Genomic DNA, 18991 nt, shown 5'->3' on the forward strand with positions numbered 1-18991 from the left:
CAAACTCCATGGCTGATTTTCCTGGCATTGCTTCAGGTGTTTCTGATAATTCATCCTCAGATACAAAAACAGAGAACTGATGAACAAATGATACTCAATAGCTATCTTTTGCACACTAAGGTAATCCATCCATGAAATCTCAAATAACCAAACAAAATAATGCCATGGCTTCCAAAGCCTTAGGACAGGCTACGTTTCTTGAAACCAGTCACTTTAAGTGGATGTTGTTTTGCAGCCAGTTGCAATTTAAGTAGGAAAAGGGAGTTGCTAAGGTTTTTTTCTTTCTAAGTGGTGTCAGAATTCCACTTTGATCGGCCAGTCTTCTAGCCCACATTTTTCTCATTACTACTTGACACTCTGGCAGGCATTCATTTATGCCATTGGTGCTCATAGAACTCTTCTGTCTTTTATCTCCTAGCAGACTAAAGGTTTTGTTTCATCTGACACTTACATAGTAGGTCAAATTGTCTGGAAAAAAGTTATGTCTTAATGGTTGTCTGACTTAATAACACATCGAATAGCCTCCCCTTGGAAGTTCTAAAGCTATCGTGCCTCATTTAGTATAATGCATGCTGCCATCCATTAGAAAGCCTACTAATTTCTAGTCAAGAGGTTAGTGAGGAACCAGTGGCTACTCTATAGGTCTTTCAGCTTTTACTTTTTTTAGTACTTTTACTTTAATTCTAGATTTTTTGGGATTCTAAGCTAATCTAAGCCTTTGATTTTTTAGAAACTCTTGTGTTGATTTTGTGATAAAGGTGCAACTCATTATACATCTTAGTTCTCACAAGAATTTCTCCTTATTTAGATTACTCCCTGGGCAATCTTACTCATTTAGGTAATTTTACATTTTTAAAGTCTTCTCTTTGGAAATAGTGTCCAGCAGGAGATTCGTGTGTATACATTTTAACCAAAAGTAAAGGATTTTCATTAGATAAAATTACCTGGGTTTCTCCACTGCTTACTTACACAGCTGTCTACAGATCACTTAACTTACCTGCCTGATTTCCACCTATAAAGGGGATTAAGATAGTCTTTAAGCCAATATGTACATTACCCCTCTGTAATAAACTACAGAAATGTAAAATTGAGAGAATAAATCAGATGTCATTGTTAGCCTCTTGATGGCCAGCTCTATTCCCCAAGATTTAGAAATGATTACAACATTTTTCATTTTTTAAAACACCTCTTTTTTGAATGCCCTCAGGAAACAAAACTTTTTTTTTCCTGAAATGCAGAAGTATTTCATTAGTGGAAAAATTTCAAGTAACCAGTTTCTCGGCTCCTAACATGTGGTCTCAATAGAAATTTTTAGTTATAAGAAAAATGTGTTTATCTTCCTTATATAAAAGAGATCTGTGTGTGTGTGTGTGTGCCTGTGTCTGTATGTATGTGTGTGTTGTTCTTTAGGCTATTCTTAATGGTACCCACAGTACATTTTTCTTAAAGAATTGCTAAAATTTAGACACTTTGGTTCCAAAAGAGTATCTAATCATGCTTTATCGAATTGAGAGGTTAATTGGCATTCTTTAAGTTATTACTGTCTGATAATAAGAATGAGTGAAGTTTTTCTTTTATTCTTTAGTGTTATCTTATTAAGGAGAGCAGCCCCTTTATCAAATCAGGAAGTAAGGAGACGTGGTTTTGCTTTTACTGACTTAACCCAGGGGTCTTGGTTAGATAATAGGATTTGAAATGTCTAAAGTACCTGTTTCAGAGACTCTGAGAAATATTTTTATGAAAAACTTATCTTTCTAATTATGTATTAAATTTAAGTATAGGTATGTTCTCAAGAATTTTACCATGTAGAGTTTCTTCATTTAGCAATGTTTTTATTGTTTCCTATATTGTTCTACTTAAGGTGACTTTATAAATGCATTTAAACTATTGCCAAAAAAAAGTGTTCCATTTTATGCAATTCTTCTGACATTAACGTTGTTTGCCAACCTGTTATTTCTTAGCCTGTTCGTCCTCTGCAGTCCTCTTCACAGCCTGTTCAGTACTCTACAGTCCCTTACCCATCCCCGCTCCTGCCAGTCTCACCCACCCAGCAATACTCCGTGGTACTATATCTCTATTCACCTCCTGCGTTGTTTCTGTGGATGGATGTGTGCTGAATGCTCGTGAATGTGATTATGTGATTTGATCTTTTGTGATTTTTTTTTTAAGTCAGGGATGCATATATACTGAAAAAGTATTTCTAGCTTGTATTAGAAATAAATTAATTTTTTCTCTTCCATAAAATAAGTTATATTGGCTTACTACAGTTATTTTATAAACCCTAATCTTTTCCTGAAGATTTATATTTTTATAATAAAATATATTTTATAATGAAGTAGTTTTCAGGTCGGCTATTCTAGGCCTAAGATATTTTAGCTACTTTTCTCATTGAGGTCAGTGCAGGTCTGTGCAGTCCTGGGGTGGCAGCTCAGCTGTCATCTGGGTTTAGGCTTTCTATTCTTTCTGCAGTCCCATGGGTGCAGTAGACTTAGTACCAGTTATTAGGGTGAATAGGAGATTACAACTGCGTCAGACATGCCTCTAAATACATTTCCAAAGAAGAATATTCCTAGATATTTGATCCATGACTATAAAGTAATGGTACCCTCTTTAATTCAAAGGATGCCCCAAGTTTATACTTCTCTATAAAAGCTCAGGGCCTCCACTGCCATGTGTTCTCTGTGTGACCATCTATTGTTACTAAGCATATGAGACAATAATGTAAAGTACCTCCTGCACAGTGCCTAACATGAAAGAGGTATTGAATAAATGTTATTTCCTTCCCTTAAAATGAGTCTCCCGGGCCAGCCCCAGTGACCTAGTGGTTAAGTTTGTCGCGCTCTTCTTTGGTGGCCTGGGTTTGGTTCCTAGGCATGGACTGTATACCACTAGTCTGTCAGTGGCCATGCTGTGATGGCAGCTCACATACAAAAAGAGGAAGATTGGCAACAGATGTTAGCTCAGGGTGAGTCTTCCTCAGCAAAAAAAAAAAAAAAAAAAAAAAAACAAGTCTGCCTAAGAGCCGATATACTTTTTTCAATGATGCTGATATTTTTCAGACTATATGGCTATCATATTTTTGAAACTGCTTTCAAATTAAATTATAAGCTATATCTTAAAATCACTTGACACTTTAGAAACGTTTTGTTTTATTGGGGCTGTTTTTGCTTTGAGCTGAGGGTAACCTTATTTATCAGCCTTGGCTCTGAGTGATTTTCAAAAATCACTTCCAGTCTGAAAAAATGAAATTTTGCTAACATTAAGAAGGTTGACAACATTAAAAAGAATAGCATAAAAGCCTCAAAAATGTTTAGAGAAATCGCAGATTGTTGGAATAAGAAAATGACTTTGCCAAGATGACTCTGATGGTGGTGATAGTTATGGTATCTCTTTTTAAAATATTTGATCATGTTACTTTGTAATTACAGCTAGTAGGTATATTTAGGTATATTTTTCCCTTTTGAATCTACTCATTGAATTAAGTGAATAGTGCTGGAGTATGTCAGAGCAACCATTTCAGAAAAATAAAGCCATATATTTTCAATCATTAAATCACGTTTTCCTTTTTCAATCCCTTATCTTCTCCATTGCCTTAATTTACTTTGCAAAAACCAGGAGACTATAGAAATTATAGACATGTCAACTTTGATCTGACAGCTTAATTGCCACAATTTTTTAAGTAACCTTTTTTTCAAATTTTTCCCTTTAACAAAATTGGTATATATCGTTGTCAGTCTGTAGCTCCTTGGGAGCAGAGAAATGCCATTTTAACCCCTTTATTGTCATTTCAGTTAATATTGTCTAGACTTGTCAGAACTGGCCCTTACACTGTTGAATTAGAGAAGCATTTGTCAGATGGCATATAAATCATAACCCTATCTTGGCTGGGCACCGTTGGCCTGCTCACCAAGCAGCGAAAGCAGTAAGAAACTGCCATCTGGATTACATTTGTCTAACATCTGACTTAAGGAACAGACTGAGAAACACTAGGGAAGAATAGAATTTATGGCCAAATTATTCTTGAGAGATTAGAAGACCAGGGTGCATGGATTTTATATATTTTATTTAATTCCTGCTAGTATATTTGATTGATGTGATAGGAATTACAAAGATGCATGGAACCTGAATCTTGCCCTCTGAGAAGAGGAGCAATGATTTAAAGCGAAAAGTGATTAGTACTGTGCCTTGCTACTTACTGGTCTTTGAAGACCTTTCAGAAAATGTTAATTGTGTAATATAAAAGTGTTCAGTTTCCCTTCCACGTCCTAATGTGCCTTTAATCTTCATTTAAATAAGTGTCTTTTCATTTTTTATTGTGGAATGTTGTTATACTCAGCTCTTTTCTGCATGCTATACATTTCCATTAGATATATTTCGTAAGTAATTTGTAATGAGGACATTGTAATAGTCCTACCTTCATGTCTTAGAGTTCTAATTTTCTTGAAGCTGTTCTTTTATTAGAATGTGTCTGTTGTAGATGTATGATTTCCGTAATATATACCTACTGCAACTCATCTTAAAATGTATGAAATATTTTTTTTTCATAAGTCTGGTCTCCATATGGAAAACTTACTGATTTCTGACTTTTCTCTTTTTTAACAGGACAACCTTGGGTCTCAGTTTAGCCACATGAGTCTTGCCCGCCAGCCATCTGCAGATGGTTCTGACCCTCATGCCACCATGTTCCAGTCCACTGTTGTTCTTCAGTCTCCACAGCAGTCTGGTTATATCGTGACGGCAGCCCCTCCACCACCACCACCACCACCGCCTCCTCCTCCTCCTCCTCCCCTACCTCCTGGGCAGCCAGTCCCTACTGCTGGCTATTCTGCCTCTGGTCATCCTGTCAGCCAGCCTGTGCTCCAGCAGCAGGGATATATTCAGCAGCCCTCACCACAGGTACATTGGTTTGTCATCTTTTCTCTCCCATGGAATCCTCTCATTTAAGATCAGCTTTAACGTTAGACCGTGTATTTTTAATTTCACATGGAGAGAATTTGTAAAAATGTGTAAACAAGCTTGTTGTCATCTTCCCTTCTCTGTAGATTTTGTAGTGCATGCTAGACAACCACATGACAGGTAGACACTTCAATAGGATGGTTAAACCGTGTGACCTTTGACTTTCCTTCTGACTCTGAGAGGTTTGTTTTGTTTTATTGAGCTTAAGAGAAACCAATAAGGTAAATGCATTATAAAAATAAAATGATGCATTTCAAGAAGGAGATCAGTTTGGGAAGAATTAACATTTTAACTCTATTGAATCTTCCAATGCAAGAACATGTTCTCTCTCCACTTACTTAGATCTTCCTTAATTTTTCTTAACAGTATTTTGTAATTTTCATTATAGAAGTATACATATATTTTATTAAATATATAGTACTTAATGTTTTTAAATAATATTCTAAAAGAGATTATTTTTAAATTTAATTTTCTGTTAATTGCTAGTGTAGAAGTTGATTTTAGTATATTAATCTTGTATCCTATGGACTTTCTGAATTCAATTATTCTAGTACTTTTTTGTAGACTGCTTAGGATTTTCTACATAGGTTATTTCTACATACATTATCCTTTTCAGTCTACATGCCTTTTCTTTTTCTTGCCTTGTTGCATTAGCTAGGAGCTCCAATGTTGAGTATATTTACAGCCCAACAGGTGGAAGTAAAATCCCTAGAATCGGTGTATTAGCTTAAAAATAAGTTTTGAAAGTACATATTCTTCCTTGTTTCCGATCTTAGGGGAAAGCATTCAGTCTTTCACCATCAGTGGTGATAATATCTGTGGGGGGTTTTTTGGTTTTTTTTTTTTAAGATTTTATTTTTTTTGTTTTTCTCCCCAAAGTCCCCCAGTACATAGTTGTGTATTCTTTGTTGTGGGTGCTTCTAGTTGTGGCATGTGGGATGCTGCCTCAGCGTGGCCTAATGAGCAGTGCCATGTCCGTGCCCAGGATTCAAACCAACGAAACACTGGGCCGCCTGCAGCAGAACGCGCGAACTTAACCACTCAGCCAGGGGGCCAGCCCCTCTGTGGGGTTTTTGTACATGCCCTCTATCAGGTTGAGGAAATCCTCTTGTTTCTGGTTTGCTGAGAGTCTTTACCGTGAATGGGTATTAAATCTTGTGAAATGGTTTTCTGCATCTATTGAAGTGATCATGTGATTTTTTTTTACCCCTTTACTCTATTAATAGCGAATTATGTTGACTGACTTTTGAATGTTAAATTAACCTCTCATTTCTGGAACATACCCCACCTGTTCATGATACCTTTTTTATATATTGCTGGATTCAATTTGTTAATATTTTCTTAAGGATTTTTGCGAGTATGTTCATGAAGGATATTGGTCTGTAGTTGGCATATGATGTCCTTTTCAGGTTATAGTGTCAGGGTGATACCTAAAAATGAGTTAGATATTGTTCCTTCCTTTATTTTCTAAAAGAATTTGTGTAGGAGTGATACTATTTCTTCTTAAATGTTTGCTAGAATTCACTAATAAATCCATCTGGATGAGGAGTTTTTTGGTGGGGAAGATTTTAAATTACATATTAAATTTCTCAGTAGGTACAGAAGTATTCCAATTTCCTGTTTCTTTTTGGATCTGATTAGGTAGTTTGTATCAATTTCATTCATGTTGTCGAATTTATTGGCATATATACCCTTATTAAACTTTTAATATCTTTAGGATCTATAGTGGTATCACCTCTGTAATTCCTGATATTGGTAATTTCAGTCTTCTCCCTTTTCCTTTATTAGTTTAACTAGAGATTTATCAATTCTGTTGATGTTCTTCAAAAACCAACTCAGAATTTCATTGATTTTATTATTCATTTTCTATTTGAACTATTTCTGCTTTCGCTGTTATTATTCTTCCTACCCATTTTAGGTTTAATTTGCTTCTTTGTTTCTAGCTTCTTAGGTAGAAGCATAGATCAGTGATTTTAGATTGTCCTTCTTTTCGAAAATAAGCACCATCTTAGCTGCATTCCACAAATTTGGATATGTTGTGTTTTGTTATCATTTAGTGCAAAATATTTTCTCTCTTTTTTGTGTGTCACTTTTTTGACCCATGACTTATTTAGAAGTGTGTTGTTTAATTTCCACATATTTGGGAGCTTTCTAGATCTCTTATTGTTACTGATTTCTATTTTAATTCCATGACCTCAGGGATCCTGTTTAAGATTTCAGTGTTTTGTAATCTGTTGAGTCTTATTTTTTGTCCCAGCATCTAGTCTCTTGGGGGATGATTCATGTGTACTTGAAAAAAATTTGTATTCTATCATTTTAGTGTTTCGTGGGTTTTTTGTTTTTTCATTTTTTTAATTGAGATAAAGTTTACATAACGTAAAATTAACCACTTTTAAGTGAAAAATGCAATGACATTCAGTACATTCACAATGTTTTGCAGCCATCACCTCTCTCTAGTTCCAAAACATTTTCATCACCCCAAAAGAAAACTCTGTACCCATTAAGCAATTGCTTCCCGTTCCCCTCACCCTTCCAGCCTCTGCAACCACTAATCTGCATTCTGTCTCTATGGATTTACCTATTCTGGGTACTTCGTGTTAATGGAATCATGCAATATGTTACCTTCTGTGTCTGGCTTCTTTAATATAATGTATCAGAGTTAATCCACATTGTAGCCTGTATCACTACTTCATTTCTCATATTGTCTGAATGATATGCCGTTGCATGTACATACCACAGTTTGTTCATCTTTTCAACTCTTGCTGGATTTGCAATCAAATCCATCTTTTTCCACCTTTTGCCTATTGTGAATAGTGCTCTTATGAACAGGTAGGTACATATATTTGTTTGAGTATCTGTTTTCATTCCTTTGGGTATATACCTAGTTGTAAAATTGCTGGATCTTATGGTAATTCTGTTTAACTTTTTGAGGAACTGCCGAACTGTTTCCACAGTGTCTGGACCATTTTATATTCCCACCTACAATATGTAAAGGTTCCAATTTCTCTACATCCTTGCCAGCACTTGTTTTTTACCTTTTATTATTATTATTATTATCATCATCATCATCATTATTACTATAGCCATCCTGTGGGTGTGAAGTTGGTATCTCGTTGTACTTTTGACTTGCATTTTCCTAATGATTAGTGATGTTGATCATCTTTTCCTGTGCTTCTTGGCCATTGTATATCTTCTTTGGAGAGATGTCTGTTTAAATCCTTTGCCTATTTGTAATCAGGCTTTTGTCTTTTTGTTACTGAGTTGTAAGAGTTCCTTATATATTCTGGGTACTAGACCCTTATCAGATGTGTGATTTGCAAGTATATTTACCCATTGTGTAGGTTGTATTTTCATTTTCTTGATGGTGTCTTTAATGCACAAAAGTTTTTTAATTTTGATTAAGTCCACTTTATCCACTTTTTCATTTTGTTGCTCCTGCTTTTGGTGTCATATCTAAGAATCCTTTGCTAAAATCCAAGGTCATGAAGATTTATCCCTATGTTTTCTTCTGTGAGTTTTATGGTTTTATCTCCTATATTTAGGTCGTTTTTCCATTTTGAGTTAAGTTTTGTATATGATATGAGGTAAAGATCCAGCTTCATTCTTTTGCATGTGTATGTCTATTAGTTTCAGCATCATTTGTTGAAGACACTATTCTTTTCCCATTAAATAGTCTTGGTACCTTTGTTGAGTATCAGTTGACCATAGATGTAAGAGTTTATTTCTGCACTCTCAGTTTTAAACTGTTCTATCTTTATGCCAATTCTACACTGTTTTATTACTGTATGTTTGTAGTAAGTTTTAAATCAGGAAATGTGAGTCCTCCAACCCTGTTCTTTTTCAAGATTGTTTCGGCTCTTCAAGTCTTTTGCAATTCCATATGAATTTGAGGATCAACTTTTCCATTTCTGCAAAAGAGGCCATTGGAATTTGGATAGGGATTGCATTGAATCTGTAGATTGCTTTGGGTGTTATTGCTATCTGAACAATACTGAATCTTCCCATCTTACATGGGATGGCTTTCCATTTACCTAGATCATCTTTAATTTCTTTCATATTCTATTGTTTTTACATTTAGTATTCTCTAAATGTGAGTTGAGTCAATGTGATTAATAGCGTCTTTCAGATCTTTTACATCCTTATGTAATTTTTGTCTGGTTCTATTAATAGATGATAGTGGATTTGTCTATTTCTACCTTAAATGCTGTCATTTTTTAATAGTATTTGAACCTGTACCTTATATTTATCATGTCTTCCTGATATATTGCTTCATCATTATGAAATGTTTTTCTCTGTCTTATCTTGAAACTTATTTTATCTGACTTTAATATAATGGCTTCGTCATTCTTTTAATTAGCATTTAAATGGTATGTCTTTTTCCATCCTCTTATTTGCAACCTTTGTATTTAAATTGTCTTTTACGTATAGTATGTAGTTGGTTTTTGCTGTTTTATCCAGTCTGATTGGAGTGTCTAGTTCTTTTATTTTTAATATATCTATGGGCATGGTTAGATGTAGGTATGTCACATTGCTATTTGTTTTTCATTTGTCCTATCTGTATTTTATTCCTACCTGCTGCTTTTCCTGCCTTTTGTATTATTTGACCTCCTTTAATGTTCCATATTATTTCTTCTATTGCCTTTTTATCTGTAGCTCTTTGAATCTTGTGTTTGTGTGGTTTCTTTAGGGACTATGATATGTATCTTTTGCTTATCACAATCTACTTGGAGTTCATATGAAACTGCAAGTAAAATATACTAGTCATTAGCAGTATAATTCCATTTACCCTCTCTCCATTGTTTGTGCTATTGTCATATATATTGCATGTACATACAATATGTATTTATAAACAAAAAATATTGTTATAATTTTTGCCATAAACAGTGATGTCTTTTTTTTAATTAAGAGGAGAAAAGAATGTATTATTTATACATATACGTACTGAAATTTATAGTTATGGAAATCAGTATATACCTATTGCTTTCTGATACCGCCAAGAAAAATTACGGGATCACATATGTATTGTGTCAAATGTTTCAGAAACAGAAGAATATTACAGTAAATTTAGGCGGTTTTTGGCTTACAAATGAATAGAAATTCTGTGCTTGGCTGGTTTCCAGATGAAATGGGCACTCTTTAAGATCTCCACAGATCTGTGTTCTTTTAGAAGTATCCAGTCAGAGGAGCAGAACCTAAGAGAGCCCACGAACCTAATAAAGTTGACTTACCACATACTTCTACATCACTGGATTAATTGTTTATTTTAGACCCCAAACTAAGTCAGATTAAGAGAAATTTATAACTGATATAAATAGCTCTGGAAGAAAAAATAAATCAAGCTAGTTTTATTGGCATTTTTTCCCAGCTTTATTAAGTTATAATTGACAAATAAAATTTGTATTGGCATTTTAATTTGCATTAGAAATGTGAGAAAAATCAAAGAATGGAACCAGTGCAACTGTCCCTTAGTTTGGGAATGGATAAACTGGCTTATTTACACAATGATTTCTATTCAGCAGTTAAATTGAGTGAGCCAGTGTACATGTTTCAACCAAGATAAGTCTCAAATACAATGTTAATTGCAAAATAAGTTGCATGAAGTTACGTATAGTAGAAGTTTTAAAACATTTATAGGAATGATATACACCAACTACAGGATAATGCTTTTTCTGTGGAATATAGAGCAAAGGAATATTGGAGTGAGCCTTTAGCTATTTCAGTAGCGTTTAGTTTTGTAAAAGAGAGGAAGGAAAATCTGAAACAAATATGGCCAAAAAATTAAAATCTACTGCATCTGATTGGTGAGCATACAGTATTGATAGGTGTCTTACATGTTTGGACTTTTTTTTTAAATTTTAAGTTCAAGTAAAGCTAAGGAAATCAGTTTTCAGGTGATTAGTGTTGAAAAGAATTATTATTCATTATACTCTTATGTTTCTCACAGAAAAAAATTTCCATTGTGGATAAAATTCGTTTTTTTCCCTCGATACTTATCCTAGATGCCAGCCTGTTACTGTGCTCCAGGCCACTATCACTCCAGTCAACCTCAGTATCGCCCACTCCCTTCTGTCCATTACAATTCCCATCTAAACCAAGCACTGCCACAGCCTGCACAGCAGACAGGTGAGTAGTATTTCTCAGGTCGTGAATTCTTAGCTGTGGGTATTGCTTTTTTTCATCCTGCTTTATTTCAGTCTTCCTATTAAGATGCTGTCACACTCTATCAGGGGTCTCAGATATGTGCATACATGTAGCTGTGCAGACCAGTGAGACTAAGAGAGTGAGCAAATCTTAGCACCCGCCAAGATACACTGCATTGTCAGGTTTATATGCTGAAGGGTTGGGAACCACAATGAGAAGATTGTCCCAGGCGGAGCAGGGTGATGAGCGACTTCCTGGTCCTCACTGCCATTGTGGTTGAAGCCTCCTTTGCGGCCTGGTAATTCATTTGTGGTAACAGCAAAAGAGGCGAGGCAAGTTGAGATGTCTCCCGAATGACTAACAAAAGCAAGGACCAAAAGAACCTTTGATGGAGACCTCTAACCTAGCGAGAGATTTTGATGTCTTAGTCTCACTAGGAATCCCTTTAAAAGGAATGGTGTTCTCACGTATCTTTTTTGTGTTTTTTCAATTTGCTGGTTGTATAGTGACAGATATTTTTAAACTAAATGCAGTCTAATACTAGGCATGTCAAATATATTAAAACCTAAAAGATTATTTTCCTTTTGCCCCTTTCAAATTTTCTTTAAGCATTCAATGAAAACACCTGTGATCTCAGTGTAAAAAGCTGTCTTACCTATTTTACTGAAATTATTTCTCTCTATGCTTCCCACCTAGATGTGTACTTCTGCCCCAGATGTTTGATAAGGTATTTTTTCAGCCTTTCATAACTCTAGGTATTAAAGTAGAATTTTTTTTCCTTTCTTTGGAGCCTTTTGAGCTGCTTGTCACCATTGGAGGCTCTCAGTCTATGTCAGTGTAGCCCACTGAGGCCACATAACCTTCTACCTCCAACTGGGCAGTTTCTTGCTCTTGATATGGTACAGAACTCTGAAGGGTTACTGCAGCTTCAGGAGAAAGACATCTTTCCTGGACAGTCTGATGAGAAGTGTTCTTGTTTCTCCTCACTTGTGCAGTCTTCAGTGATCGTTGTGATTCACCAGCTTCCTTTACCAGATATGATTTTTACTTATCACCCCTGCAGAAGAACTTCCAGGTCCTTAATCTGTTGCTCCTAGGGGTTGTCTTATACTTAGTATGTAGGTTCTTCCCTTTTTTGTATTATTGTGTTATTATTGTGTGTGTGACAGATGTTCTTCCAAAGGATGTTGAGTACAAACATTGGTCATTTTAGCCAACTGAGAATTTGTCCTGTGTCTCAAATATGACTCCCTTTACTTTCAGGTTTTCCTGAAGTTTAATAATACAGTCCACTTTAAATAATGTGATAGTATATGTTCTAATTTTGAAAGGCATCAAAAGTTGTTCTTTAAAATGGAAACATTGGTCATGACACTGCTCATTAGCTTTAAATACATTGTTGTTTTATTCTAACAGAAATTACTTTCTGAGTTTTCCTGGGCCTCAGTGACTGACTTTTCATATTGCTTTTGTCCTGATTTTTTTCTTCCAAAGTTATAATGCAGATTATAGCTAATGTCATGATCATGAAAAAAGAAACTTTCTTTCACTCTCCTCATTCAAATACTTTGTGTGACTAATTAACTTAGTTCATTAGTACACCCTAATAATGAGGCAAGCAAAGATCTTTTGTTCTATATTTGTGTGAGCTTATTAGTTTTGTTCTTTTCTGTGGCTAAATTTTTATTCCTCTCCATTGTCAAACTGCCTACAAAATTAAAACTTTTAATCACAGGTTTGGACCAGTGTGCTTATACAAATGTGTCTCTGCAAAAAATATTCCCACTTAGTGGAAAACAACTGAAAATGCCACCCCTCCTAATTGAGGGCCAAAATATGTGTGTGCCAGATAGCATGTGTTTATCATCAGTGATATTTTAATTGAGGTTTTCTAATGCTAGTTATGGTGAGACGGAAGGAAAGAATAAGTTAGTCAGGTTGTATCTGGATAGTACAGGCACAGAAAAGAGAATATGTCTGAATAGTTTTTGACATTGTGTTTGACTCTTAGGGTCAATCATCATATAGCACTTTATAACTAGAGTTTGTCCTTCAAGTTGTTTTATGTATTATCCTATTAACTTATGGCTTAAGTTAGTTGAATCTTATTTAGTCTAAAGGATAAAAGAGAAATAAATCCTCAAAGCATCCTTATCTGAAAGGGAAAGAAATTTTGTTATACTAATAAGTGTAATAGAAAATTTCCCTTTAAAGAGAAGTTCAGTAGTGCCGGTGCCAATTTTGTGTTTGTAATTACATTGAACTTTTTTATAGAATTAGTAGGATTTGAACTATTTTAAAAAGTTAACAGTTTAAAGACTTTTTTTGTAGTTATCTAATGGTTATTTTTTATGTCAAAGCTTACAGGAAAATGTGCATTTACATTTGTGTGTCCCCCAGTAGAAAAGTAGAATGCACTGGGAAATGGACAAGGCAGTGTTTTGTTTCTGATTTTTTTTTTTTTTTTGGTGAGGAAGCGCCAGCCTCCCTGTTTTGTATGTGGGATGCCACCACAGTATGCCTGCTGACAAGTGGTGTTGGTCCGCATGCAGGAACTGAACCTGGGCCGCCAAAGTGGAGCACACCAAACCTAACCACTATGCCATTGGGCTGGCCTTGTTTCTGATTTTTTTCACAGATTTATAGCAATTTCCATCTCAGTAATTTATATTTTTGTGTGTAAACGTCATACTTTCTCAGTTTCTTTTTTTCCCTATTTGCGTATATTCCACCATCCCAATCTGATTAAACTTAGAAATGATTTGTCATATCTCTATTTTTTTTCTTGTCAACCATTTAGTTAAGAAGCATTTAGTCAAGAAGCATCCTTTTATTACATAAAAGGATGAAATTAGTTTTTCAAATAATGAAAACATTGATAAATTTGGAACAATTTTTCTTCACTGAGGCACAAATAATTTTTAAATGTTTGCATATGAATTTAAAGACATTTTGCGCTAAATTAACAAACCCACTTGACGTATGAGCAATAGAAATGTAGGATTTACATTTCCCCTTTTCGGGGTAGGGAGGAGGTTGGGGAACTATCTCAAGGATAAAATGCTTTGGTCTTCTGTGCGTGTGTGTGTCAGAGGACCACAATAGTTATCAGTCTCCTTGGCAGTAAACCTCCTGTCTGTTATGGGAACTGAACTGAAATGAACACTAACACTACTGCTGGGGAATGAATATACAAATCTTTTGTTATGAATGTGAAACTACCATGGTCATTCAAAACAAGGTTGAGTCACCCCCATCAACAGAAGCAGAAGAAATTCTGGCTACATAAGGCTTTTTGGATAATGTATAAGGTGAAAGAAAACAAAGTAGGAGTCAAATCCTGATAGCCCTTAATCATTTCTAACTGGTATTAGGCATATCACTTAAAGCCACTGGGTTTCAGTTTACTCACTTGCAAAGTAAGGCAGTTTTACTGTGTTGTCTATTGAAGCCTCTGTGTACTCTAAAATTCAATGATTCTGTGTGTCTATCTTATGTGAGTCATTTCTAGTTCAGACAGGTGGAATATTGGAGAACTGGTTTGCAATAGCTTAGGATTTACTGTCAAGAACTGGAGTCATAAGCAATGATTGCAGAAGATCTGGTTACTTGCCGTTGCAATGATAGGCATTTATTATCTTAACCTTTTATCATAAAATTACAGCTTGAATGCTATAAAGTATACTACATATAAGAAGCTGGTATACCATAAAGAAACCTTTCCTGCAGGTAGTAAGTATAGCAAAGATTTTAGGTTTGTGAGGCCCTGGCTGTTTTCTGTGTAGCTGCTTTCATTCTTATGACTCTTTTGAAAAGTTTGCAGCTTTACCATATATGTTTAATATTTTGCAATAATTGGCCTTGTTCCTGAGCTGTTGGATTCGGGGCCGTAGCACTGTCTGAGAGGTTTACATTTCTCACAGTGAACCGGTCTCTTTTTCAGCTGCTTCCTGGCTTCTTTTTACTCAGGTTTCCACTGCCTTTTTTTTTTTTTTTAATGCTATATTAAAGTATTAACATTTGCTTATATTTTCCATTAATTGTAATGCCTTTTAATCATGCATCATACTCAGATATAAGGATTTGAATTTAAATGACAACCTTGGCTTACTGTAATTTACCTTTTAAAAATTTGTGAAAGCTATTGCTTTAATTTCTTTTCCAAAGCAGATTTGGATGGCAGATTTGATTTGGTTTGGAGCTTTTCTTAAAAATTGAAGGTCTTAAAGCATGCCAAAGTCGTTAGCAGAAGTCAAATACATCTCTTTCCCTATTGCTGCATAACTTTTTAGAAATATCGTGCATTAAAGCATGCCGTCAAATGGACCTAAGACACCTTAAAAGCATTTGAAGCTACCGAGGCTCTGACCAGGCATATAATTCCATTTTTTTTTTTTTTTTCCGAACTGATGCTGTATGCATGTGGGAAGCAAAATGACTGGAAAGCTAAGTATCACGGTCCAGCCCAGTGGTGTAGTGGATAAGTTCGAGTGCTCCTCTTTGGGGCCCGGGGTTCACCAGTTTGGATCCTGGGCACAGACCCAGCACTACTGTCAGGCCACGCTGTGGCAGCATCCCACATAAAGTAAAAGAAGAATGGCACACATGGCACAGATGTTAGCTCCTCAGCGATCTTCCTCAAGCAAAAAGAGGAAGATGGGCAACAGATATTAGCTCAGGGCCAATCTTCCTTACAACAACAACAACAAAAAAAGACAAATATCGTTTTAGTTTTTTAGCCAGTTAATAAATTCAAAGAATATCAGTGCATTATATCTTCAGTCTTAGCTTTCCAAATACCTCAGAACCATGTGGTTCCAAACTGATTAAGTTTTATTACCAGCAGACTGTGGTAGAGTGCTGATAAACCACACCATACAAGGAACATTTTAGGATAAACAGTCTCAGATGCTCAGATGTGGCAGCATTACAGGAAACAAATTTAAAAATAACTAGGGTATAAAAAGGCAAGCAAGGACGAAATGGCCCTATTGGATAAGCAAGGGAGGGCTGATATTGATAAGGGAGTTGCCTATGTCAAATAGGGACTCCAGGCACAAAGTCAATTTCTTTGCTGGCAACTCTTCACTCAAGTAATAAGAATTTTGTATTTATATTACTAGGTGGTGGCCCTGAGTATCCTTGTTTTTTCATTGATTCTGTCAGCGTTTCTTAGTATTGTATGACCAGTACAGATTCAGATATTGTGTAATACCTACAAATCCACCTATTTCCCTTTTCCCTTCTCCATTAACCTGCCGCCACTGAAATCTGGAGCCAAATGTATCTGGTAAGTACCCATAGATTTCCTTGAGTTGTGTGGACTCGTTCATGGGATCATTTAAATAGCTGTGAGCTATAACCTGTATGTGGCTATTTTTATTAGAATTGTTTTTTGTGTTTGTATTTTTGCTTATTTCAGGCACAAAAGTAGGAGAGGAGAGGGTGATGGAGGAGAAAGAATAGTGAAGGCGTGCTGGCAACTGCGCCTTCTTCCAGATTTGTCTGCGGGGCTGTCCTTAGTCGCAGTCTCCTGCTCACCAAAATAGTGCCACAGAGATAAGACAGACCAGGATTACAAACTTGGGGTTTTGATGATTTGGAAACAGTTCTAAATTGTCCTGTAGCTACCTAGTTACAAATAAATTTAGAGTTGGCAAAATGGCTCATCAAAAAAAAATTTCCCCTCATGGTGCTTCTGCTGTACAAGTTCAGTCTTGAAAAAATTTAGTAATACAGTTAAATGAAATAACCTTAGATTTATGACTATTCTGACTAAGCAGTTCTTCAATTCTTTTTATTATCTTTCTGATTATGTCTAATCTGTATTATTAAGAGTGCTTTTCCTTAACATAAATGCTAGTTCAGGTCACCTATATAAAATAAAACCAGCCTGTTAAAGCCTGTGCAGTACTTTTCTGCTGAGCACTGTATTTCTTTCTTACTCTCTTCTCTGTTGAGGTGAAAGAGAGTTAAAAATAGAATATTCTTTGGAGCCCTCCAGGGAAGTGCCTGAGCCATCAGTTTATATTGTCCTAGTTCTCTCAGCTTGCAAAATTGATTGTGCTTTCCTCTGAAAGTACTGGAAGGAATGGGATAGTATTGCAACACTGCAATCCTTTAACAGAGGAGAATGACAGTGTTAGATAACACCTATGTTGCCATCTGTATCTTTATTCTGTTGTTTGGTATCACTTATATTGGCATTGCTTGCTTTACAGAATAGATGCTTTCCCACAGTATTGACACAAATTTTTATAAAAGATAGGTGTTCCTCTAACTTCCAGGTTAAATCCAGATATATCACAGGAAAGATTTGTTTAAATTCCTATATAGTGAAACACACTTTTTATTGAAAAAAGAATAATTTAGGTGGTATCCAAGTTGGTGATATATTGAGTGTCAGAATACTGGAAATACTCTTCTGGTAGCATTTTTTAAATCTAATTATACTTTTCATTCTCTAGGAATCTACTTCATCCTTCCTAATCTTCATCCTTCTCCCTCTTTTCCAGATGATTGGATTTTTTTCTCATACTTGGCAGTCTTCAAACTGTACTTTTGAAACTATCAGAACTATGCCCCTCCCCTTCCTTTTGTCTAAATAATTAGATAATGAACCTGAACCACAGTGCCACTTCTCTAATAAGTGTCACTCTGTAAGAGTTGATGCTCAGCAGCCTGAAATTCCTTTGTTTAACTACAGGTTTACAGGAATTTGTGAGCAACGTGAACAGTTCTTTAAGATGTAGATTTTATTAAGCAAGTGTGCCTAAAGTGAAGCATGCCCGTAATTAAATGATCCTTTATTTTATATTGCTAATTATTTTATTAATGATTTTGTGTTGCATACAATAGTAAGGTTCTTATCTTTAATTGAATTAGTAGAATGATGTAGTGGATTTTTTGGTTTTAGTGCTTTCCAACTGAATATTTCTAGTTTTGTGTGTGAGTATAACTCCAACCAACATAGATCTCATGGTCTTATGTCATTCAAAAAACTCCAGTAATCTTTTTGCTTTTTGCAACTTTTAATATCCTGCTCTTTAGAGAGTATATTCCAAAATTATATCCTTTTTAACCAAAATTATATCCTGTTGATTATTTGTTGTAGTTATTGGTATGAATGGTCAAACATGTCATTGTGACTTCTGGAAAAAAGTTCAGGTACCTGTCCTATGCCAGTAGAATTTCCCTCCTGGGATACCAGTCCTACAGAGTATCAAATGTTAAATGATGCTTTTTTTAGCTGTAACAGCCTTAGCAAGATTCCTCAAGCCCTGACAACTTCCTGCCTAATGTGGTTCAAACTTAGTGGGTTTTCCTGCCTCAAATATAAAAATGAATGTAAAACTACTCAGTGTATACAACAGAGCCATTGCTTCATAAGAACATCCAGACTTCACCCATAATACAGAATATGCCCCCTTATACATGAGGTGTCCACATTAAAGCTGGCATTGCCCCGTTGGGTAAAGTCTGACTTTGTGGCAAAGCAACTCAACTTTGTGGAGAAGAGAATGAAGTTTATGAAAATTCAGCTAGAGAAATCTTCTGTAGATTCATCTGGGAGGTGGCAATGGAGTATACGTTTTCAGCAAAGTCAGACTTTGAGGCAAAATAGCAAAGCTTAAAACCCAAAGAGGAGCATTGGAGATTGTCATGGGAATACTCAGGCTGAGAGGCAGAGACCAGGGGAAATGGAACCTGAAATATGTCAACGTTTGATCCTTTTCTTCCCTTCCCAATTGTTTTATGTACAAGTGAAATCTAATTATAATAAGGCAAGCAAGTGTAACCTTGAAATGCAGAGGTCACAAACCATGCATCTTGGGACTAGTGGGCAAAACAAGTGAAGGAGAGTCCCTCCCAGGGAGAGGACGTTATGAGCTGA

General features: G+C 35.6%; 1 protein-coding gene across 7 annotated transcripts in view; it reads left to right on the forward strand.

The window, feature by feature from the left end:
• The window catches only part of LOC124233824 (R3H domain-containing protein 1-like), a 181140-nt gene that overhangs the window by 110185 nt on the left and 51964 nt on the right, over positions 1 to 18991 (forward strand). For all 7 annotated transcript variants that reach the window (XM_046651060.1, XM_046651059.1, XM_046651061.1 and 4 more), the window contains 3 exons: positions 1962 to 2063; positions 4603 to 4896; positions 10956 to 11079. In XM_046651060.1, coding sequence (XP_046507016.1) covers positions 1962 to 2063; positions 4603 to 4896; positions 10956 to 11079 — 520 coding nt within the window. The remainder of the gene's footprint in view (positions 1 to 1961; positions 2064 to 4602; positions 4897 to 10955; positions 11080 to 18991) is intronic.

Source organism: Equus quagga, unplaced genomic scaffold (genome assembly GCF_021613505.1).
Source record: "Equus quagga isolate Etosha38 unplaced genomic scaffold, UCLA_HA_Equagga_1.0 252_RagTag, whole genome shotgun sequence".
NCBI lineage: Eukaryota > Metazoa > Chordata > Mammalia > Perissodactyla > Equidae > Equus > Equus quagga.